The 23353-nt window shown below is 48.1% G+C and overlaps 1 protein-coding gene across 6 annotated transcripts; it reads right to left on the reverse strand.

Annotated features, from left to right (window-relative positions):
* Positions 1-1013: 1013 nt before the first annotated feature.
* LOC126981559 (proline-rich protein 36-like) lies at positions 1014-23007 on the reverse strand. Of its 6 annotated transcripts, none has more exons than XM_050832931.1 (6): positions 22814-23007; positions 19690-19832; positions 18894-19046; positions 18281-18531; positions 16232-16426; positions 1014-15970 (listed from the first exon to the last, which is right to left on the reverse strand). In XM_050832931.1, the coding sequence occupies exons 1-6, from the start codon at positions 22960-22962 to the stop codon at positions 8561-8563; spliced, it is 8301 nt and encodes a 2766-aa protein (XP_050688888.1). In that variant the 5' UTR covers positions 22963-23007; the 3' UTR covers positions 1014-8560. The 6 variants fall into 6 exon arrangements, with proteins under 6 accessions (XP_050688888.1, XP_050688918.1, XP_050688898.1 ...); XM_050832961.1 differs by having other exon boundaries at positions 19713-19832; positions 22814-23005; XM_050832941.1 differs by having other exon boundaries at positions 19713-19832; positions 22794-23005.
* Positions 23008-23353: the final 346 nt, after the last annotated feature.

Raw genomic sequence — 23353 nt, forward strand, 5'->3', positions numbered from 1 at the left:
TTTTAATGTTATTTAATGTTGTTTTAAAGTTGAATAAACAAGCATTTGAAGGTTGACGGTTGTTTGTACTTTTTTTTTGCATACTGACCAACTGCGATTTGGAGATTCTACAAATTGTTCTAGGAGACTACTGATGATTTTGCAAAATGACCATAACTGAGGTACTTTTGCAGAATGCCCAAATATTTAAGGTCATTTTGCAAACTGACCACTGTTTTGGTCATTTCTCAAAATGACCGTAACATATAGCTACAATCAATAGCCAATATCAAATTCATGTTATAGGTACAACATGACGCAAGTACATAGTATGCCTAGAAACATTAATTGCGTAGAAATAGTTGAAATGCTCCCTTCGTTTTACGGGACTGCATTATTTAACCTCTCTTCATGAAGGAGTTGGGAAAAAGGCAGTCAATCCATCCCTTTCGCTTCACTCTACGGGGATGCGTGCCAGCTTTCACTAGTCCCGCGACTCTACGGGACGACTTACCTGTTTTCAGTACACTCGCGTTTGCTTGTCGGGAAAAAAAGGATAAACAATAGCAATTTTATCCAACCACTACTACTACTACTTCTACTGCTATTTGTTTTAAGGTATTATAAGAGGTGGAAGATCAAGAACTAAACAGTGCTTAGATCATGGCTATACTATTAATATTACATTGTACAGGACGAAAAAGACGACCACCACACACACACCAGGAAGGCTTCGTTTATCTCCTGCACTTCGAGGGTGGATGGGTCAGGTTAGGTCAGGTCAGGGCAGGGTGTTCACGGTGCCTTGCCTTCCTCCCTCCTTCCCTTCAATACGTCGTGGACGGAATCAAATTGGCTGGATTTTTTACTTTCTTCTTTTTGGTACTTGGTTTAGGCTCATCTTCTTCTCTTTCTGATGCCTGGTTCTGGATCATCCTTTTCTCTCTCTCTCTCTCTCTCTCTCTCTCTCTCTCTCTCTCTCTCTCTCTCTCTCTCTCTCTCTCTCTCTCTCTCTCTCTCTCTCTCTCTCTCTCTCTCTCTCTCTCTCTCTCTCTCTCTCTCTCTCTCTCTCTCTCTCTCTCTCTCTCTCTCTCTCTCTCTCTCTCCTTTGTTGTTTGGTTCTCTATCTTCTTCCTCAGTTGATTGATTCTCTCTCTCTCTCTCTCTCTCTCTCTCTCTCTCTCTCTCTCTCTCTCTCTCTCTCTCTCTCTCTCTCTCTCTCTCTCTCTCTCTCACTCTCTTATTGCCTGGTTTTCAATCAGCCCTCTCAGATGCCTGGTCACACACACACACACACACACTAATTGGTTGAATGGCCGAGTCATTGGGTGGGTGGGAAAGAGACACACTTGTACTGCAATGACATAGTATTAAAAGCAAAATTTGAATAGCTGTACACATGACATATACATAAAATTAAACATAGACTCTGGATGTAAAAAATGTAACACAAGTCCAACAGCAAAAAACAGGTACAGAGAGAATTCACACACACACACACACACACACACACACAGGCACACACTCATTCACCTCTCAAAATCACATCACAAGTGCCATCCACCTTGTGTAATCATAAAAAAATAATGACAATAATAATCAAACAATAATAATAATAATGATAATAATAATAATAATCTTAACTCTGTAACTAACATGCACCATAAAAACTGTAGTCTTTAAAAATCTCTCTTCGTCGTATAGTGAATTTAATGACACGATAAAAACTCTATTAATGAATATCAAATAAAATACTAATATATACTGATTGACATTCGCCTCTTCCAGTGCAGCGTCGCCGGCACACATCATAAGCCTAGTAATACGCATTAAGTACGGACCAACCAAAGAAACACACTCCCCCCTTTTGGTTACCTGACACTCCCTTGTTACTCTTGCTTTGAGCCGAGATGGGATGGGACAGGGCAGCAGCGGGGCTCTGCTGGGTATAGATAGAGATAGAAAGCCTGCTGGTCTGTCTGCCTGCCTGCCTGCCTGTCTGCTTCCCTGCCTGCCTGTCCTCTGTTGTATCTCCCTCATGCTACTTTTTGCAATGGCCACCTGAAACATTGTTCTGGATATAGAGACAAACTAATCTTTTCCTGTCTGTTCTCTGTTGTAGATCCTTCATGCTAGTTTTTACAATGGTCACCTGAAACAATCAGAATTTTAGGTATACACACAAACGAACTATGACGATTCTGTCTGTCTTCTGATGTATCTTCCTCATGCTAAGTTTTGCAACAGTCACCTGAAACAATTACAGTTATAGGTATAGACAAAAATACTACTGCCATGCCTGCTTGTCTGTAATGGGCAACTTGAATGATTAATAATTCCTCATAAGATGGTCTAATATATGTGTGATAAACTCAAATGATTAAGATTACCTCATATGATGATAAAATATGTGTGATAGTCTGCATGTCTGTCTATCTTTTTTGCCCGTCTGTCCTCTTTCTATCTCCATCACTTCTGCAATGATAAGCTCCTGTGATTAAGATTATCTCATGGTGGTCAACATAGGTGTGACAGTCTGCTGGTTTGTTTAACTTTGCCTTTCTGTCTTCTCTCTATCTCTCTAGCTTCTGCAACAATAAACTTCAATGATTAACAAGTAAAACGATAATATGATGGCATTACCCTCTTCTCTATCTACCTCTCTCTAGCTTATGCAATGATTGACTTGAAAGATTGGAACAAGATCAATAATTAAGAAGTCAAATGATGATTATATGATGACATTAATCTCTTCTCTACCTCACACTATCTTATGCGATGATTGACTTGAAAGAGCGTAAACAACATAACCTTAATGTACAAGCGTATACAATAAAGTCACTACAGCAGCTGCAGCATAGGGAGGGTGAGTGATGAGATGAGTGTTATGTGTCACAGCACGAGTGGCTGAGCGCGGGTGTGTGATGTGTTTTATAATGAAGGCAAGCGGGATCTTCCTCACAACATGCCTCGTGTCAAGTTCCTATTATTTTTGTTATGTTTCAACACTAAAGCTGAAGTGAATGTATAATAGTGAATAATGAATAGGATAAGAGATATAAAAAGAAGGGTATGCTGGCTATGACTGAGGCGGCAAGGAAGCATGGAAACCTGGAAACTGCATGAGTAGAGGACAATGAGAATGACAGTGCGGACATGAATAATAATGATGATGATAATGACGCAGATAATAACGAAAACATGCAGCACATCAAAACAAAAAAGTTGAATAATAATTAGAAACAATAATATGAAACACAAAACAAGATAGGGAGTAGAGGGAGATCGAAAACACAGAACTTGAATACTAATGAGAAAAATGAAAAAATAAGTAATAAAATAATGATAAAAAGAGAATAAAAGGGATACTATATAATTTTCCACCAGGTACAGACAAAAAAAAAACAGGTGCCAAGAAATAAAAAATAAACAAATATATAAGTAAAAAAAAGAACATCACATCACATTTCATATCAAAACACGCATAAAAAAAGGGCAAAATGAACCTGAGTGACGGTGAACTGAACTGAATTCATAACATCAGCAGAGAAAGTGAGAAAAAGCAAGTACTATAGTATTAAGCGTAAGCCATAAATGAGAAGCTGCAATGTAGAATGTGGAGGAAGGAAAAATAGGAGTAAGGAGAAAATAGAAGAGAAATTAGAAAGAGGAGGGAAGTAGAAAAGAGAGGAAAGGAGAAGACAGTAGAAAAAGGAGAAGAAAAAAGAGAAATGGGGAGAGAAAAAGGAGAAGAAAAAGGAGAAATGGGGAGAGAAAAGGGAGAAATGGGGAGAAAAAGGAGAAATGGGGAGAGAAAAAGGAGAAATGGGGAGAGAAAAAGGAGAAATGGGGAGATAAAAATGAGAAATGGGGAGAGAAAAAGGAGAAATGGGGAGAGAAAAAGGAGAAATGGGGAGAGAAAAAGGAGAAATGGGGAGAAAAAGGAGAAATGGGGAGAGAAAAATGAGAAATGGGGAAAAAGGAGAAATGGGGAGAAAAAGGAGAAATGGGGAGAAGAAAAAGGAGAAATGGGGAGAAGAAAAAGGAGAAATGGGGAGAAGAAAAAGGAAGAAATGGGGAAAAAGGAGAAAAAGGAGAAATGGGGAGAGAAAAAGGAGAAATGGGGAGAGAAAAAGGAGAAATGGGGAGAGAAAAAGGAGAAATGGGGAGAGAAAAAGGAGAAATGGGGAGAGAAAAAGGAGAAATGGGGGAGAGAAAAAGGAGAAAAGGGGAGAGAAAAGGGAGAGGAGAAGACAGTACAAAAAGTAGAAAGGGAGCAAAAGGAGAAAGGAGAAAGTAAATAAAGGAGAAAAGGAGACAGCAGAAAAAGGGGAAACAGAAGCAGAAGAGAGAAAGCAGAAGACGAAGAGAGGAATGTAAACTAAGCAGTAAATACCGGAGTCAAGAGATAAACAAGATGACAAAATGAACAGGAGAGAAAATGAGGAAGAGGAGCAACATAGCAAGATACACAAAGGTCAGGTCCACCCAAACAAAAATAAGCCGACTCAATAAAAGCTGTCCTGATGATGCTGAGATTCCGAGACTGTTCACATCACTAGCCGAGAGAGGGACGAGAGGGTAAAGGCTATGTGTGTGATATGTGGTGGGTATGATGTGAAGTACTGTAGGTTAGGTCAGGTGCGGTTTGATGCAGTGAGGCGAGGCAGTAAGTATGGTGATGTGGAGAGGCAGTGAGGTGAAATAGTGTGGTGAGGTGATGTGGTGTGTGTATGTGTGTGATGTGGCTAGGTGAGGAGCGGTGCTATGTGGTGTGGTGAAATAATGTGGTTGTGAGCTGTGGTGTGGTGAGACTGGTATGAGGTGGGATGTGGTGTCCTTCATTCAGTTTTGAGTGGTGACATGGTGTGCTGTGGTGGTGTGATATGGTGAAGTGGTGTGGTGTGATCCTTCACTAAGTTATGAGAGGTGAAATGGTGTGGCGATGTGGTGTGGTGTGAAGTGTTGTAGTGTGGTGAAGTGTTGTAGTGTGGTGATGTGGTGAGGTGTAGTGTTGTTAGTGTGGTGCAGTGGTCCTTCAATCATTAAGTTTAGCAAGACACAAAAACATTCACAGCTGCCCTACCCCTCATAACATAAACATCAACAAACAAATGCAGGAGAGATAAGTTTCAAATGCTTGGGAGTTGCACAGGTCAGTAAGTCCTATATAAAAAGAATCCTGCCTCAAACCCCGTCTTCCCTTCAGGAAAACAACCTCGGCACAGTGTTCCTCCCTTATAATGGTGCAACGTCTGTCTCCCTAACAAAAGCCAATCGAGCAACCTACAGTTTTCCTCCCTAATATTAACATAGTGTCTTTCTTCCTAGCCAAGTCCAGAATAGTACACGTAATATGGAGCAAGCAACGTACAGATTCCTTCCTTCGCGTTAGTGCAGACTTTCTCAAACAGAAGTAGCAACGGTGAAGTTTAAATATAATAAAAGCAAACAAGATTAGAACAGGGCTTTCTTCCTAGCAAATTCCCGATGGTATGATAGAGTATCCTACAGATTCATTCCCTTTTGTTAGCCCAGTGTCCTTCTCCAAACAAAAGTAACAAGGGAGAAGCTTAAATAAAATAAAAGCAAATAAGATAAGAATAAAAGACTAGTCATCAGCACTATCTAACATTAAATAGCAAAGCATTTAATTGGAAAAGCAGGGAAGGTGAATTTTCAATCACATATTTTTTTCTCCTTCAGACCGGTAACAGTGGAGGAGGCTCATATCCCGTCCAACCCCACCATAGGGAATAAATGGACGTTAAACGATGATGATGATGATGATGATATTTTTTTCTCCTTGAAGTTCAAAGACAAACAAACCTAAAACATTAGAAGCCCATGAGAGACAGTCCAAATGTTGCCATGTTTCACGTTTGACAAAAAATGAGCTAATGTACTTTTATATTAAATCTGTTTGCCTTCCTCATTGAAATTCCATACCTATTCCATCTACCCTTCTTGAAATTCCATATCTACTCCATCTGCCTCTCTCACTAAAATTCTACATCTATTCCGTCTTCCTTCTCACTAAAATTCCACATTATTCCGCCTGCCTTTCTTGTTAAAATTCCATATCTATTCCATTTGCCTTTCTCATTAAAATTCCATACATATTCTGTCTTCCTTTAGCATTAAAATTCTAAGGTAATTTCAGTGAGACTTGAAGCTAAAGCAACAGCCCAAGTCTGTTTCCCCTCAACGAAAACAGTGAGTAAATTTTGTCACAACAGAAGAGCATCCTGCAACAACCCTCCTAAATAAGCAGTGCTTGTTATATGTACTAATGACAGTGAGCATCAGAAGAGTGAATGTTATATAAGAAGTAAAATGTGTTATAATAAAAAACAGCTGCCATGTGCATCAGTCCCTCTTTCGCCCTATGTTGAAGAAGGAAATTTTCTTACAATAAAAGGTGACACACAAGTGAGATAAATGCATAAGTAAACCAAAGTCCATTAAATGCAATACGACAAGCATGAAAGACAAAAAAATACCTGGAAGCCTGTGCGCTGTGTTGTGTGTGATGCAATGTTACTCTCAACCAAACAAATGAGAAAAGAAAGCCTGGAATAACAACATTCCTTAGGTAGGCATGAGGAGCAGCTATGTACCGAGGGAGGGAGCGCTGCCTAGGCCACAGCCATGAAGGGTTAACAAATAGACTGAGCCTGACTAAACACCCACATCCTTTCCTAGCATTTGGCAAACAGATCCTACGTGTGTGTGTGTGTGTGTGTGTGTGTGTGTGTGTGCTGACCAATCTGAAAGCCTACAACAAAAAGAATTAATATACAATCCACCATGATTTCCACCTCATCCTGACTCTCTACCTTGACAAGAGGACGGCTTAAGCAGGAGAACGTGGAAATATTCACGCCATTTTCATACCTTCATACATTAACGCACTGACAACAGGAAAAATAAATAAATGAATAAACAATAGAAATTACATCCACTGAGAAATTTCCATCATCGCTCATCTACACCCTTACACACAAAACACAAAAACATGGAAGTGAAACCAAGGAGTGAAATAAGAGGTAACAGTGTTCACGGGAGGTTGAGTTGATCGGCAAAGCAACAATAACGTTTGGGAGAAGATGCGCGTACCTAAACACAAATGAAGTAGAGTAACGGGAAATTCAAGTCAACAGCATACAATATCTTTAAAAGCTACTATGTCCTCTTCTAATTCTCAAAGCTGTAGGTAGATTCAAAAAGTTCACTTGCATACACTAGACGGGGAACAAGAAGAGAAGAGAGGCGTTCATAAGGGCACTGACCGCTAGAGGGAAGGAAGGACAAGGAGACAAGCGACTGGTCAGGTGGGGGAGAGAAGTAACCATCAAGTAAGCCACAGACACAGTGGTGATGGTGGCGGTGCGGTGGAGGGAAAGGTCTTGACGTCTCTTTGGGGGCTGTGGAGTAAGTAGGGAGGGCAGCATCCACACAGTGTTTCACAAGTTGTTGCTACAATAGGTACAATATCACCTTCTTGTCATGTAAAAATAAAAGTATTTCACAAAGTAAGCCAGACTGTGAGTAGTAGTAGTAGTAGTGGTGGTGGTGGTGGTGGTGGTGAGAGGAGAAGGCCACCGAATGCTACTGCTGCCGATGATGATATATATCAAGCGGTTGCTAATGCAGTGACCTTCCCTTCACACACACCTTCATGCTGTGTAATATAATACAGAAAATCATGGAGTCACTCATTCATCTATACAGTAAAGAAGCAATCTCAAGTAGTAGAGTCACGTGGGCGGGGCAGCCGCCACACTGTGTTAAAGCTAGTAAGTATTGGGTCGCTGGTGCCGGCAGGCAACACCAGCACCAAGTTCGTGCTAAAATTGATAAGGACACTCCAGTAAGTCACACTATATATAAAGTGACAGACACAAGACAACCAATATAAAAGAGATGCTATTAGACAAAATCTCTGAGTCTCTTGCAAAGGGAGGCTCTGATACCACGCCCACGGCTGGCCGACACCACGTCCTGTCAGCACACACTTGCATCACGTCTTCCTCACTAATTTTGTACTTGGAACAATGAACTTATTAATGGTCAATTGCAGTCTGAACAAGACAAACTCTTTCAACAACAGAACTCCAGTCTTGACAGAGTACTGAAATAATATCTTCACTGCTTCAGGCAGCAATATCTGGAAAACAGGACAGGCAAAAGGATTATGTAGTGGTGGCCTGTTGTTAAAAATCTAAATATTAAAGTTTTAGAAAAAGAAATTTCACTTTCACCAACCAATGAAATGGTAAAACACATTTTCCCCGGATGACAAGACAAGCTCGTCAGGACAGCCACTCCAGCGTCAACAGTACAGAACGGGAAGGCATCGTATCGTGAAAATAACAAATGTATCCCTAACTACAACTTTTTAAGTGATTGATGAGTGTTTTAAACACACTGATAAAATTATACTTGTGATTTTAAAATTTACAAAATAAATGGCATGTTGAGTACACTGAATATTTTCATACACTTATATATAAGTTATATATATATATATATATATCTGTGGCAGCCAGTAGCCTGGGTGCCCTAAACTGTGAAACATTTAACTCTTGAGGCATGGCCTAGGGCCACCACTGCTGCTGACACTTGGCTCAGCACACTGCTGTTTGGCATCAATCACATGTGTCACATCACAGACGGGGATACAGGCACTTGACTGGGGCTCACAGCCACCACTCTCCATCACATTCAAAACTGAGTGTTCACCCACTGAGCCACGGAGGGAGGGGCAGCCACTGAGCGGGGGAAGGGGGACCACTTCCTTCTTGGCCACCACCATGGCTCCTGCAGTGCTGGGTGACGGGCCACTGGCTGCAGTGCCAGTCACGGGGGTGGTGGTGGTGGTGGTGCCAACACTGCTGCTGCTGCCACTGGTGCTGTTACTGGCAATGCTACAGACACTGCCACTGTTGATGTTAATGGCACTGGAACTGCTGCTGGTGCTCCCTGGTACAGTGGCAGCTTCAGCCCGCAGCGGTATTCTGACACTGCTGCTGTCTGGGTCACCACCATGGCCGCCACCCTTCCCTTGGGGGGCAGTGGCCGCCGAGCTCCCTCTCTGAGTGTTCTCGCCAGAGCAGGCAGTCACTGGGGAGGTTCTGGCACCTACAATGGAGGAAGCTGTGCTAGCCATGCTGCTCACAGCCACAGCACAACTACGGACACTTTTCTGAAGTGAATTAGCAGCACTCTGTTCTGTGACTGTGGCACCGACAACACTATCGGGCGGCACCACAGTGGCCGCCGCAGCACTCACGGGTGCGGTGGAGCTCCCCACCACTGTAGGGCCCGAACTGATCACAGGCAATGCTGCAGGCGCCGGGCTGCAACGCGAGAGTAAGGCTTCCGCATTTGTAGTGGATGAAGATGTTGCTGCAGGGGTATTTACAGGTATGGTAACAATACTTGTTGCATTACTGGAGACTGTCTCAGCAACTGTTGTGGTAATGGGCACTAGACTAACAACACTGCTGCAGCTGGAGGGAACTGCTGAGGCCAGCCTATCACTAACATTTGCAACATGGGCTGTCTTTTTACTGCCGTCTGCTGATGATGCAGGCAGCGGGGAGGCACTACTGAGGGTGGGAGGTGAGGAGGCTAGACTGGAGGGTAGTGAGGTGGGGAGAGAACTAAAAGAAGACAAGCTGGGGACAGACACGGAAGGAGATGAAGTGAGGGTGGGAAGGGCCGTGACAGTCGCCACGCTGGCCAGAGGCATGGGCAGGCTGACCAGGGAGGTGTTGGGGTAGGGAAAGGATGAGCACAGGGTTGTGCCAGCTACCAGTGGACCAGCCAGACTCATGTGCGGACTTGTCTTAATACTGTCTGTGAACAATGAGTTGCAGTTGGGGAAGGACATATGGAGGCCTTGGGGATAATAGCCACTGCAAAAGTTAGTAGCTGGCGCAGCATTCAGCCCTTTGTCAGGCACAGACACGGTTGGGAATACTGGTGAGACCATGAAGGACATGGGGATGGTGCTGGGCACGTGCCCCACGCTGTCTGCATTGCCCTGACTCGGTCTTGGTCCATCCATCTTGTCTGCAGTAATGTTTTTCCTCAACTCAGGTTTGGAGCCCAAGGCAGCTCCCTGATGTGACAGCTGCTGAGGATCCAGCAGAGGGAATCTGTCTCTAACTTGCGATTGCAAGCCCATGGGCTGAACTGAAGTGAAGGGTCCATGTGACTGTGAACCCTGTAGTCTTGAAGACTTGGGGGACTGTGAAACTTGAGGCACAGTGCCCTGGAGACAAGCTGTTGTAACAGCCATATTGCATGAAGTAAACTGGTAATTGGTGGTAAGTTTTGTTGACACTGGCAAAAGAGGTTTAGAGCTATTAAAGGAGTTATCAAAGGCCTTAGTTGTGACAGAGGAATGGGAGGCCGGTACCTGTACACAGGCATTTAGTTTGCTGAGAGAATTCTGTGGATATACTGAGCTTGCAGAACCTGCCACCCCTGGCCCTTGAGGGGCAGAACTGAGGAGAGAAGCCATTTGTTGTGACATCTCCGTGTGACTTGGCAATGAAGATGAAGATGGTGATAATAATGTGGAGGTGGAGGTGGAGGCTTGTCTGTCAGAGGTGGCTGGGGTGCTGAGGAGTCTAGGAGGCTGGGGCTGAGTAGCTACTGTCTGTTCAAAGCACTGCTTGGGAGACTGTGCTGGGGCAGGGCTGGGGAGCTGTGCTGGGGGAGGTGTGAGCTCTGCTGGAGAAGCTTTGGGAGACTGCACACGGACAGAGCTGGGCGACTGTCCTGGGGGAGCTCTAGGAGACTCTGCTGGGGTAGTTTTGGAGGACTGAGGTGGGGTAGAGCTTGGAGATTGTGCTGGGCCAGGCCTTGGGGACTGTGCTGAGGCAGGCCTGGGGGACTGTGCGGGGGTATGAGGCCTTGGGGACTGTGCTGGGGTATGAGGTCTGGGGGACTGTGATGGGGTATGAGGCCTGGGGGACTGTGATGGGGTATGAGGCCTGGGGGACTGTGTTGGACCACAGCTTGGGGACTGTGCTACAGCAGAGTTAAGGGACTGTGTTGGGACCGGCCTGGGGGACTGTACCGGGGCAGAGCTGAGGGACTGTGCTGGGGTTGGAGGCCTGGACTGTGTTGGAGCTGGCTTTGGTGATTGTGTTGGGGTAGGCTTTGGGGACTGTGCTGGAGTGGGCCTCGGGGAATGTGCTTGGGTAGGAGGCCTAGGGGACTGTGCAGGGGCAGAGCTGGGGGACTGTGCTGGGGCAGGCCTAGGGGACTGTGGTGGAGCAGGCCTGGGGGACTGTGCTTGGGTAGAAGGCTTGGGGGATGGTGCTGGGGCAGGTCTTGGGGACTGTGCCTGACTAGGCCTGGGGGACAGTGCTGGGGCAGGTCCTGGAGATTGTGCTGGGGCAGGCTTAGGGGATGGCACTGGGCCGGAAGGTCGAGATGACTCTGCTATGGCAGGTTTAGGAGACTGTGCCTGGGTAGCAGGCCCAGGAGCCTGTGCTGAGGCAGAGCTGGATGATGGTGCTGGGGCAGGCACAGGGGACTGTGCTGGGGTAGGTCCAGGGGGCTGTACTGGGGCAGGCCCTGGGGGTTGTGCTGGGGCAGGCCCAGGGGGCTGTGCTGGGGTAGGTCCAGGGGGCTGTACTGGGGCAGGCCCTGGGGGTTGTGCTGGGGCAGGCCCAGGGGGCTGTGCTGGAGTAGCAGGCCTAGGAGACTGTCCTGGGGAGGCAGGCATGGGGGAGTGTCCTGGGGTGGGAGGTCTGGGGGGCTGTGCTGAAGTAGCAGGTCTGGGGGGCTGTGCTGGGGCAGAGCCGGGTGATGGTGCTGGGGTAGGTCTTGGGGATGGTGCATGGCCAGCAGGTCTGGATAGCTCTCCTAATGTGGGCCTGGGGGATTGTGCTGGGGTGGGAGGCCTGGGGGTCTGTGCTGTGGCAGAGGTGGGTGATGGTGCTGGAGCAGGTCTTGGGGACTGTGCTGGGGTAGGAGGTCTGGGGGACTGTGCTGGGGCAGGATGCTTGGGTGATGGTGCTGGGGCAGGTCTTGGGGACTGTGCTGGGGTAGGAGGTCTTGGAGCCTCTCCTAGGGCAGCAGACCTTGATGACTCTGTTGGGCCAGGTCTTGGAGATGGTGCCGAGACAAGAGGCTTGGGGGACTGTGCTGGGGTTGGTCTGGGGGACTGTGCAGGGGCTGGCCTGGGGGACTGTGCTGGGGCTGGCCTGGGGGACTGTGCCGGGCCGGGGTGTTTGGGGGACTGTGCCGGGCCAGGGTGTTTAGGAGACTGTGCCGGAGCAAGGGGCCTGGGTGACTGAGGCTGTGCTGGGCCAGGCTTTGAGGGCTGTGTGGGGCCAGGGGGTTTAAGCGACTGTGTTGGGGCAAAAGGCTTCTGGGACTGAGTTGTAGCTGGGGGTCTGGGGGACTGTGCTTGCACTGGGGTGAGGGGGAAGGACTGGACAGAGGTAGGGGGTTTGGATGACTGTGCTGGGGAGTGAGACTTGGAGGACTGCGTTGTGGCAAAGTGCTTAGGGGACTGTGATGGAGCAAGGGCTTTTGGGGTGTGGGCTGGAGCCAGGGGCTTGGGGGACTGTGGTGTGTGGGGCCTTGAGGATGTGTTTGCGGAGGACAGCCGGGGGGACTGAGGGGGGTAAGGACGTGGAGGCTGGGAGGGAGTTGGGGTCCTTGGTGATGGTGGCGTCATTGGGCGGGGCGACAGGGCCTGGCTGGGGCCCTGAGACACTATGGGCATCATGGGAAGCTGCAACGGCATCTCAGGAATCATCTTGGGTCCCCCGATGGAGCGGGAGCTGAGGGGGGAGCGAGGGGGTAGGCAGGTGGAGAAGAAGTTGTGGTGGGGCATGAGGCCGATGGTGTCTGGGGTCTGGTAGAAGTAGGGGTAGGTGGGGTAGCCCAGGGGAGGGCTGGAGTAGTAAGGCAGAGGCAGGGTGCCAATGGCCCCTGTGAAGGACACACTACTAGATGGGATTATCCCAATGGCAGGAGAGCCTATGGCAAGCTGCTGCTGGGGTTGAGCCTGGGCCTGGGACTGACCCTGAGACTGAGTATGAGGCTGGGGCTGGACTTGGGGCTGGACTTGTTGCTGGGACTGCAGCTGAGCCTGAGGCTGGGATTGGAGTTGAATCTGAGATTGGTGCTGCTGATGGGACTGCAACTGCAACTGTGGCTGGTGCTGAGATGGAGGCTGGGGCTGGGGCAGAAGCTGAGGCTGGGTCTGGTGTTGGGGCTGGTGTTGGGACTGGGTCTGGAGGTGGTGCTGGGCTTGAAGGAGGGGCTGGGGCTGCAACTGAAGGTGGGACAAGGCCAGGCCACTCATGGTGTGTAGCGGGAGCTGTGGTGTGATGCAAGAGGAGGTGGAAGTGGAGGAGGAGGAGGCAGGAACCACTCTCAGAGGGGTGGAGTGTGAGGTGGTGGACATGGGCATGGGGCAAGGTAGAGTGCTGGCCCCCATGACCCCGGCGCCCACCGTGGCGGCCTTGGTGGTGCTGCCAGACATGCCTGCCTCACTCTTGCCGATGCTTGCCTGGGTCTGAACGCTCTGCAGCTTCATGGTTCTGTCTGTGTTAACATTAGTGTTGCTGCTGCCCACAAGCTTGCCACTCTTGCTGGACTTGGTGGTGGGGGTGGTGGTACTAATATTGTTACTGTTACTGTTGTTGTTGTTATTATTATTATTATTATTATTATTATTGTTATTTTTGTTATTATCACTAACATTCTTACTTGGAGTATTATTGTCTTGTATAGTGGTGGTTCCAATAAGCTTTGCACTGTGATTTGTACTTTCCTTGGCCTCAGGTGGTGTGGGCAGGGTGGTGACACCAGTGGTGATGGAGGTGGTGGTGGTGGTGAGTTCCACTTTCCTCTTCAGGGATGAGGATGGCACCTCCACACTGCCTGACACCACTGCTGCCCCTACCCCTCGCTGTCCCTTGACCTTGTCATCCTGTGGGGCTGATGCTCCAGTCACTACTGGGGCCTGTGGTGGAGCAGTCACCAGTGAGGTGGGCAGCATGGCAGGAGACGGAGATTGCATGGTGGTGGGGGCAGCCCCGGCCTCAACCCGGGTCGGGACACTGATAGTGCCCAGTGTCTTCGGGTCAATCTTGAGGACCATCCCAGCACTTTGCCGTGGGGGGCCGGCTGTGCTGTGTGTCTCTGCCAAGGCTGGTCGGTTCCGTGCCTTGAAGAACTTGTTGGGGCGGGGCGGGTCCTTGGGGCTCTTGCCGGCCAGGGACTTGCCGGCAGCCAGGTGCTCCCGGGAGATGGTGGGGTTCCAGCTCTTGGGGGGAGTCTTGAGCGTCTTGTAGCCGTAGGAGTGTGAAGTGCGCCGGCACCCGCCACCACCAGCACTGCCACTGCCAGCACCACCACCACTCCCAGTACCAGCACCTGCCCCTCCACCACCACCACCACCAGAACCAGCACCACCCCCTGCTGAGCACCGTGACTCGGGCCGCGCCTCCTTCTTGACACTCATGCCATTGGTGCTCAGCTTCTGCTCCTTGTTCTTGTCCTCTACATGCTGCTGCTGCTGTGCCTTAGAGGACCCTGCCTTGAAGAGGGGCTTGTTAAGGTTGGCTAAGCTGGCTGCCGCAAGGCTGGCAGGGATGTGGCTGGCACGGCTACTCTTAAGGCCCTCCTCTTTAATCTCCTCCTTGACCTCCACACCAGCTGCAGCCTCCTCCTTCTCCCCATTGATGCTCCCCTCCAGGCTGGTGGTGGTGGTGGTGGTAGTGGGTGTAGTGGCGGTGATGGTGGCGGTGGTAGCAGTGATGGCATCAGCAGAGCTCCTCCTTGATGGAGTCAGGGCTGGCTGCATGCTGTCCACTTCTATGGTCTTCCCTGGTAAGGACTGTGTTTTGTCACCCTTGTGAGGGGTCTGGCCCTTGTCGCCTCCATCCCCAGGCTTGGCAACCCCTCTGCCTTGGCCTGCTCCAGCTCTGGCTTTGGACTTCTTCCTTTCACTGTTCTTGGGGCAGCTTATGGAGGGGAACTCCTCCCCCAAGGAGCCACTCTCTATCTTGGACAGCAGCTCCCCGGCCTCAGACTCCAGGGAGTTGAGGACGCCCTCAACAGTGGTGTCCTTCCCACACACACTCATCACACCAGACTCACTTATCTTAAGCTGAACCTCCTCCCCTTCTTCCTCCTCTCTGCCAGAAACCCCATTCTTGCAGGAGCCTCCAGACACTCCAGGCACTTGTGGTCCCCTCTCTCCTCCTGCCGCTGCTGCTGTTGCCGCTGCTACTGCTGCCGCTACTGTCGTTACTGCAGGTGCCGCAGCCGCAGCCAGCACTGGGCCTCCTGCCTGAGGCCCTGGCACACCCCACTCCCCTCCAGACCCACACAGCACAGGGAGGGCAGCAGCAGCACCTGGGATTATTGCACATGTAACAGTGCTGGGCGCCAACAGACCCAGCTCGCCAGGCACCAGTGCCACCCCAACACTCACCCCATTACTGGGGGCTGCAAACACCCCCGGATACGTCACAACCGGCTCCACCGCCCCGGCCTGGCCCACCGTGGCCCCAGCCATACCCTGTGTCATTCCTAAGAGTGCATCACAATTTTGTATCACTTGAGAGTCCTTGAGCGGGGCCTCCACTGCCACCCCGGTAGCCCTTGACACACTCACAGCCGGAGACTCCCGGTGGCTGGTGGTGGCCGGCCCCTCACTAAGCTTGGTGGGCCGCTCCAAGGCTATGCTCACATCACTATTTCGAGGTTTTGGTTCTGCCGGGGAGCCGAGGGGTCCCACTGCCTGAAGGAGAGGAGCGGTGCTGTAGTCAGTGCCAGCACTATGAGGTGGTGTACACACTGGCGCCCCGGTGCCCACACTGGGCTCCAGTTTGGGCATGTCCTCACAGGAGCCAGGAGTGTCCACCACACACACCTCGGGGTCCAGCTTGATTTTCTTGCTGGCCTTCTCATAGATACGGTAGAGCAGCTGGAGCGGCTCAGTCTGTGGAGGAAGACAGGGAGACAATTAGTACACAGCTGCTGCGTGGTGAAGTCTGTTGATGAACTGGAGTGATGGAAAGGAAAGTTAAGTACACAAACTCCATCATTAACATAATATAACCCAACCAGGAAACTAAAGGATTGGTCTGTTTCTCTACCCTTGAGACATCCTACAGTAATTATTTTTTTCTCCGCAATCCAACAACTTCACTAATGACAGTCTAGCTAAGGCAACCCCAAAAAGTGCGCTGAAGCAACAGACCCGCTGCCAGGAGGTGATGTAGGCGACATCCACCAGCGTGAGGGAGTCGTGGAGGGGGTCATCGCAGGTGGTGGTGAGCAGGGCCATGGGGTGGGCCGGACCGACACCAAACTTGGCCCTGATGAGGCGCTTGAGCTGTGCCACACTCACCCCGGCCGGGCACTGCAGGTAGCGGACTCTGTTTTCTTGGGAATTCTGCAACAGGGAGGGACAAGGAGCTGACTAATTTCTCTCATCATCAGAAGGTCCACTAAACACAGAGATGAAAGACTAAAAGGAGATAGGAGAGAAATTGAGGGCTGACTAGCTTTTCTCAGCATCAGAAGGCCCACTAATCACAAAGAGCTGAAAGGAGACTAACAATAAAAGGGAGATACAGGTCTTCCTCAGTTTCTGATGCATTGATTCATGATAGTTCGCTTATACGATTGACCTACATTACTATCCATCTTTTTATTTTGAAGTGCTGTAACTCACATATATGATCATTTGACTGATCAGCTGAATGCACCATAAGTCTACAGGCATTTTTGCCATCAACCAAGTGATCACAATGCTCCTCGCCACTGTGGCCACTTCCTGTGATGCCATTCAACTTGCCATGAGAGTGTTAGTGTTCACCCTTGGTGTATTTTACTACTCAAAACTTTGTGTGTGATTACTGCATATATTCAGTGATGGCTCACGAGCATCCTACAAGTGTCAGTGAGTCCGACAGAGGGAACTGAGAGGCAGGAAACGGGCTTCACTACCACCATTTGCATCCGAGTCTGATAGGTACCAGTACCATACTAATGGTACCTGATTAACATCTCAGTAACTGCTAAGAGTACCTGCTTAACCCTTTCCTTGCGCGCGGTGCGGACGCAACTGTCCCCTCAGGCGCAGTCAGGCAACCCAATGGGGGGTCTCTTTGAACCTCTGTATCTCAAAAACTATTCATCACAGCTAAAAACCAAAAACACCACTGGAAAGAGGAGGTCTAGATCAATAGGAGTCAGTTATGTATGCCTCTCTTGCGAACGTACATGCACGTTCAGGGAGTGTTGAATGTTAACACTTACGTTGGTGCGTGCGGGATGATCAGCCATATTGAGGTAACTGCGGACATCTCTCCTTCAGACTCTGGCAAGGGAGTATTGCCAACTGCAATATTTACAACTATTTGGTCAAAGAATCAGTCAGGTGATAGGTGAAGCTATGCAAAAATGCCGCTATATTGGGCAAGAACATCCACCAGTTACTCGTCCGTAGATTTGCCGCGCTGGGCTGATATGATTTTCCACCAAATTTAGTGAAGAACCCACTCAATTGGCAATCCTGTGTTGTGAGAATTAGTGTTGGAACACTCATACGTGGGAGATTTGAGTGCGGGTGGAGCTCACAGCGAGCGTTTAGCGCCACCAGCAAATACGCCTAACGCTCGCTGCGAGCGTTTAGCAATGAAAGGGTTGATGGTACTGGCATCACTACCCAACGTCTTGGTATCGGTACCGTAAAGTGCTTGAGAGAGGGTGACAAGCCCAAGACCAAGATATACATGCAAACAAAGATTTTAAGTAATTTCTAGTCATTTTTAAGTAACTTTAAGCCATTATAAATCATTTTCAGTTATCTTAAGTCATTGTAAGTCAGTGTGTTTTGAGAGTTTAGGCAGACCAGCAAACACATCTCCATTGAACCCATTATATAAAGGATTTGATTTACGATACTTCAATTTACAATCACATCTCCAGGAACATAACTCATCATAAAGCGAGGAAGACCTGTTATGGAAAAAAAAAACTTAACCACACATACGACACAAAGAGGAGCCATAACAAAGACTGCTGAAAAAGCTGTGAACTGAACGACAAGAAGGTTGGTTAAGCCCAGAGAACACTTGACAGAGAGCAACAAGACTTGAGTGTTAGAAATAGAGGAAGGATTAGTACTGGACTGATCAAGATGGAGGAGGATCATCACAAGTTTGACCACAAGAATGGGAGAAGATGGACTGTCAACAAAGAAGAAGAAGAAGAAGAAGAAGACCTGAGAGAGAGCGCTCACCTGTGGAAAGGAGCGTGCCTGAGTCTTGGGGGTGGCGGGAGATGCATGGACATGGTTCCTGTACCCTGGGTGGTGCGGAGGGCTGGTGAGGGAGTGGGAGGGAGAGGAGGGGGGTGCAGGGAAGAGGGCCAGGGATACAGGGTCATCAGGCAGGGTGTAGCATCTCCCTAGGTCACTGCCCCCGTCCTCCGCTGAGGCCGGAAGAGTGTCAGGGTGGTTTGAGTAGAATTCTCGCCTCTTACACATCTCATCTGTAACAGGGCAGCGGAGAAAATTAATTTGATCACTTTAAGCCAGTTATTTATTTTTATTATTGAAATTCATGAAAGGGCATCCGAGAAAAATAAAAAAAAGATAGAACTAAACAGTCCCCGTGATCAGTCATGGATAAGAAAAATAAAAGAGAAAGTGACAATAAAAACGTGACTCGGCAGCAGCCAACTAATTTTAACTCTGGCAAGGTGACAAGTCTGCCACACAAAGAAAGCTACTTGAATTCAGCCCCCCTTGGATAGAGCCCCGGAACAAAAATATAAAAAAATAAAACAAAACCATCATCTGGCTCCCGTGCACAGAAAATCAGCAAAGAGAGGGCCACACTGACTCCACTCACTTGGATAAAGTCCCGGCACCAGCTTGTACACAATGTCTTGCAGTGTCTTGTCTGGCCGGATGCTGAGCAGAGGCTTGGTCTTGTGCACTTGGACATCGCAAATTGGACAGAACTTGCTCGACTCCAGATAGCGGACAATGCAGGTCTTGCAAACTAAACCATGGGAGAAAAGATAAGCAACAACGGGAGATAAGATAAGGAACAACAAGAGATAAGAAAAGGAGAACTAGATTACTAGAGAACTGAATCAATAACAACATTCTATCAACAATATCAATACGATGAAATGAGAAAAAATACATGCATTATCATCAATATTTGCATTATTATTATTACTATTACTAGTAGAAATAGTAGTAGTAGTAGTAGTAGTAGTAGTAGTAGTAGTAGTAGTCATAGTGGCAGTAGTAATAGCAGTAGTGGTAGTAGTAACAGTAATAGTAAATAGTAGTAGTTATAGCAGTAGTAGTTATAGTAGTAGTAGTAGTAGTTACAATAGTAGTAGTAGTAGTAGTTATGGTGGTAGTAGTGGTAGCAGTGGTAGTAGTAGTAGTGGTGGTGGTAGTAGTAGTAGTAGTGGTAGTAGTAGTAGAAGTAGTATTTGTAGTAGTAATAATAAAGATATTAGTAGGAGTAATAGTTGTAGTGGTAGTAGTAGTAGTAGTTGTAATACTAAAGTAGTAGTAGAAAAGGCATAAATAGTAAAGGTTGTAGCAGTAGAGGCTAAAGCAGAAATAGCCAGTGCAATAGTAGTAGTAATAATAGCAGCAGCAGCAGCAGAAGGAGCAGTAGTTACACAAAGTTGTCAGCAACACGCACAGGAGTGGAGGCACTCGACGATGGTGGTGGCGTCCACATAGTAGCCACCACACAGGGTGCACAGCAGGTTGGAGTTCAGCTCCCTCACCTGCAGCCGACGCAGCCCACTCATCCCGCAGCCTGGGGGGGGGCAGCAATGAGGGGATAGTTATTCCTGGCCTGCAAAACTTACCCCAGAGACAACATTTCTCTATGTTGACACTGATAAGTTCAAAACAAAAATCAACAACTGCCTGTTAACTCATTAAGGTTTGTTTTTTGTCTCCCCACATCCCCATTTTCATTCTCCTTACTTTACTGTCAGTCTTTTAGTTTTCACATCCATGTCTGCTCATCAAAGAGACTGTTTGGGTCTATATCAGTTATTATATTTTCCCATAATATCCTTCCATGGTTCTCAATAACAATAATAACAATACCCTATCAACTGTGATGCCCAGCAGCAGCCTCCATTGTCACCAAAATCTATTATTTAAAACTATTCACCAATTTAAACCTTAAAAAATATTGTTCCAATATCACTTTGCTACTTGAACCCTGTAGTCAGGTTGCTACACAATCTACACACCTTTCTTAAGAGCAAGAAGTTTGATGTTCAGTGTTCTCCGTGCAGGGTGTGTCTGTTAGCTCATGAGTCATGTCATTTTTTGTCTGTATGTATTTTAAAAAGTAACTTTGTCATATTTCAAGGGAACCAGAACTGAATGGTATAACCTAAGTGAAGCCTGTCCAGTGCTGGAGTAGGCTGAGGATAAGTTTGACACTTCTGCTATTTACAGAAGAAAAAAAGTTGTTCAGTGTGCTCTTTATTTCCTGATAGTTATTATAAGTTGCTGCCTGTCATGTATTTGAAGATATTTAACCTATATCTTATTTAAACTATATCCCAAACAGTCATCATATACTCAATAAATTTATATATCCTTCCTCAGTAATGACTATCTAACAAAGTGAGCTCTCTTTGTTGTTTTCTTTACTCTAAGCTACTGCCTGTTTACTATATCTGTGGAATGTTCTAAATACCCCAAACCTTTAAGTTCGGGTATGGTATATATAGCAGAGACTTTGTCCCACATAACTTAGTAAAATCATCATCATCATCATCATTTCATCGACGCCTGCTCCTAGGAGCTCCCACCAGGGGATGGCCACGGCAGAAGAGTTTCCAACTTTCTCTATCCAGACACTCCCTCCTTGCCTGCTCAAAGTTTCTCAAAGATCTTTCCCCCCTATCCCTAACATATATACTCCTGCACCCTATCCTTCCATTTCACTGGAGGTCGTCCTCTAGCATTCCCTCCCTCTATCTCACTCACATACACCCTTCTGGTCATCTTGCTCTCCTCCATTCGCTCCATGTGGCCAAACCATTTTAAAGTCTGTCGGTTCACTTCTTCCACCACTCCACACTTCTTCCCTTCACCCCCGTGACACATCCCAAAACGCTCATACACACTTTCATTACTCATTTCATCCATTCTACTCACACCACAAGCACTCCTCAAATAACTCATTTCCACTGCCTGCACTCTAGAACTTTGACTTTCATTCCAGGCCCACATTTCACTTGCATATGTGAGGGTTGGTACTATTATTGTATTTCTCAAATCCCTCTTTACCTCCATGCTCACACTACTGCCATTCATGATTCGTCCCAAAGACCCTACCACCCTTCTTCCTTGCAATGCCCTTCTTTTACTTCTCCCTCCACAACACCACGCTTACACATAACTGATCCAAGGTACTTAAACTCATTGACCTCTTCCATTTCTTCACCATTCAAAATTATTTTGCATTCCTTTTCACATTCAATTCCCACTCTATATGGGCATACAAAATCTACCACCTCACTTCTACTTCGCTCACAAACCATCGCTTTACTTTTGTTGACATTTACTTTCAGCTTTCTCCTTTTACAGACTCTCAAAAACACTGCCCAAATTTTGTAAGTCACTTTCATTTTCTGCAATGAGCACTGTGTCATCAGCAAACAGTATCAAATTCCGTACCCACTTCCTTCCCTCAGCGAACATTTTTACTCCAGCTTCCCCAACTTTGCCCTTCATTTCTCTAATAACACCATCCATATTTACCCAATTTTTTTCCATGATTCACAAGGACCAGCACACTCCAGGCATTTTTTTCTTCTTGTTTTAATTCATTTGATGTTGGTCTGCACCTTCTTAATATGAAAAAGTTTCTATCAAAAACTGCTGTCTTCTACAGATATGGAGGGTGGAAAAAATTTATATAATGGAAAGGGTTATCAGATTCTAAAGAAAAAATACAGCAGTATGCCGGAAAAAATAAATAGTTGCGTCTGTGAAATCCATGAGCGAATTTTACTGAAACTTAACCCATTAAGTGACCCGGGGCTTGAGGGGAAGCACCACCTCAGTGCACACAGTATTACAGCCGTGCTGGCCCAGCGGTGGCTGCAGGCTGCTCCTAGGCCAGCATTGAAAGCGGGTGACAACCACTGCAGCCACAGGAGAAAAGGGTGACAGTTCTGTGTGACAGCCCCAGAAACCTGTGACAGTCCTTCTGTGCCCCTGGCCACGGGTGACAGCCCCGCCCCCCGCCCCGGGGCCCCTTGACAACAGCCGTACAGGGGCCAGGTGGCCTGGCCAGCCCCCGCCAGGCCAGGGAAAGTGAGGCCAACTCCTGCCCCGCCACTGGTCCAGCCCCAGCACGGGCCCACACCCTCGCCCCGCCCCGTGCAGGCTCCGCCCTGGCCACACGGCCCCGGGGCAGCCCCAGGCACACGCTGCACCTCAAAATAACGACAAAAACGGGACACGTCCACGGCGGAAAAAAAGTTTGCGCCTCCTCCAACTTTCCATTTTTCCCAGCCCTGGCCCGGCCCCGTGCCAGCCCCCGCGCCCGGGCCCCTGCCGCCCCGGGGCTGGCGGGGCCGCGTGTACCTGGCCGCCCCGTGCCCCGTGGCCGCCGCGGCCGCCCTGCAGCCCGTCAATACGCGCCGAGCACCAACATGGCTGATGCCCCGCACCACAACAAAGCCCGCCCCGGCCCCGCCAGGCCCCGACGCGCCCTGCCCGCGCCCCGCCCCGGCCCCCTCACCTGTGTCATGCCTCGCTCACATAATGCACGTGCTCGCGGGCGCCAGGACGGGCAGGAGGGCCGGAAATAGGACACAGCCGTCAACAAGTGTCCTCCTCCCCCGCCATGTTGCTGCTGATGATGACCATGAGCCTGGCCAGCTCCGCTCCATTATCTTCACTAACCTCATTAATGCATTACCTGCCTTGAATTAATGCATATAACACCACTATTTTTTCACAACACCTATATTGAAGACAAGTCACACGTGGGCGAAGAGAATTCTATTAATAAATGTTGAGAATGAATATTTTGTTGACCTCGTAATCATTTTGTACGTTAAAGATCCATTCAAATCAAATTTCCAGCAGTGTTACTTGCCGTGCCTGGACCAGTTATGCCCACGAGACCAGCCCGGAGGCGAGGCAGCTCCACGTGACCACTATAACATTTCCCTTGCCCAGGTGTTCATGCAAAGGCTCAGGTGCATGACTGGCAGGGGCGGGTTACCTTGGGCCTCCCACACCTCACCTTGCACCTTTTGACTCATGAAACTCAAATTCAAAGGAAATCCCTGCCAT

Source organism: Eriocheir sinensis, chromosome 4 (genome assembly GCF_024679095.1).
Source record: "Eriocheir sinensis breed Jianghai 21 chromosome 4, ASM2467909v1, whole genome shotgun sequence".
Taxonomy (NCBI): domain Eukaryota; kingdom Metazoa; phylum Arthropoda; class Malacostraca; order Decapoda; family Varunidae; genus Eriocheir; species Eriocheir sinensis.

Coding starts and splice junctions, on each gene's coding strand:
- LOC126981559 (XM_050832931.1), bottom strand. CDS start 22,962: ATGAGGTTAGTGAAGATAATGGAGCGGAGCTGGCCAGGCTCATGGTCA. Junction 19,047..19,689: donor CGTGTTGCTGACAACTTTGT/GTAACTACTGCT, acceptor CCCATGGTTTAG/TTTGCAAGACCTGCATTGTC. Junction 18,532..18,893: donor GGTGCCGGGACTTTATCCAA/GTGAGTGGAGTC, acceptor GCCCTGTTACAG/ATGAGATGTGTAAGAGGCGA.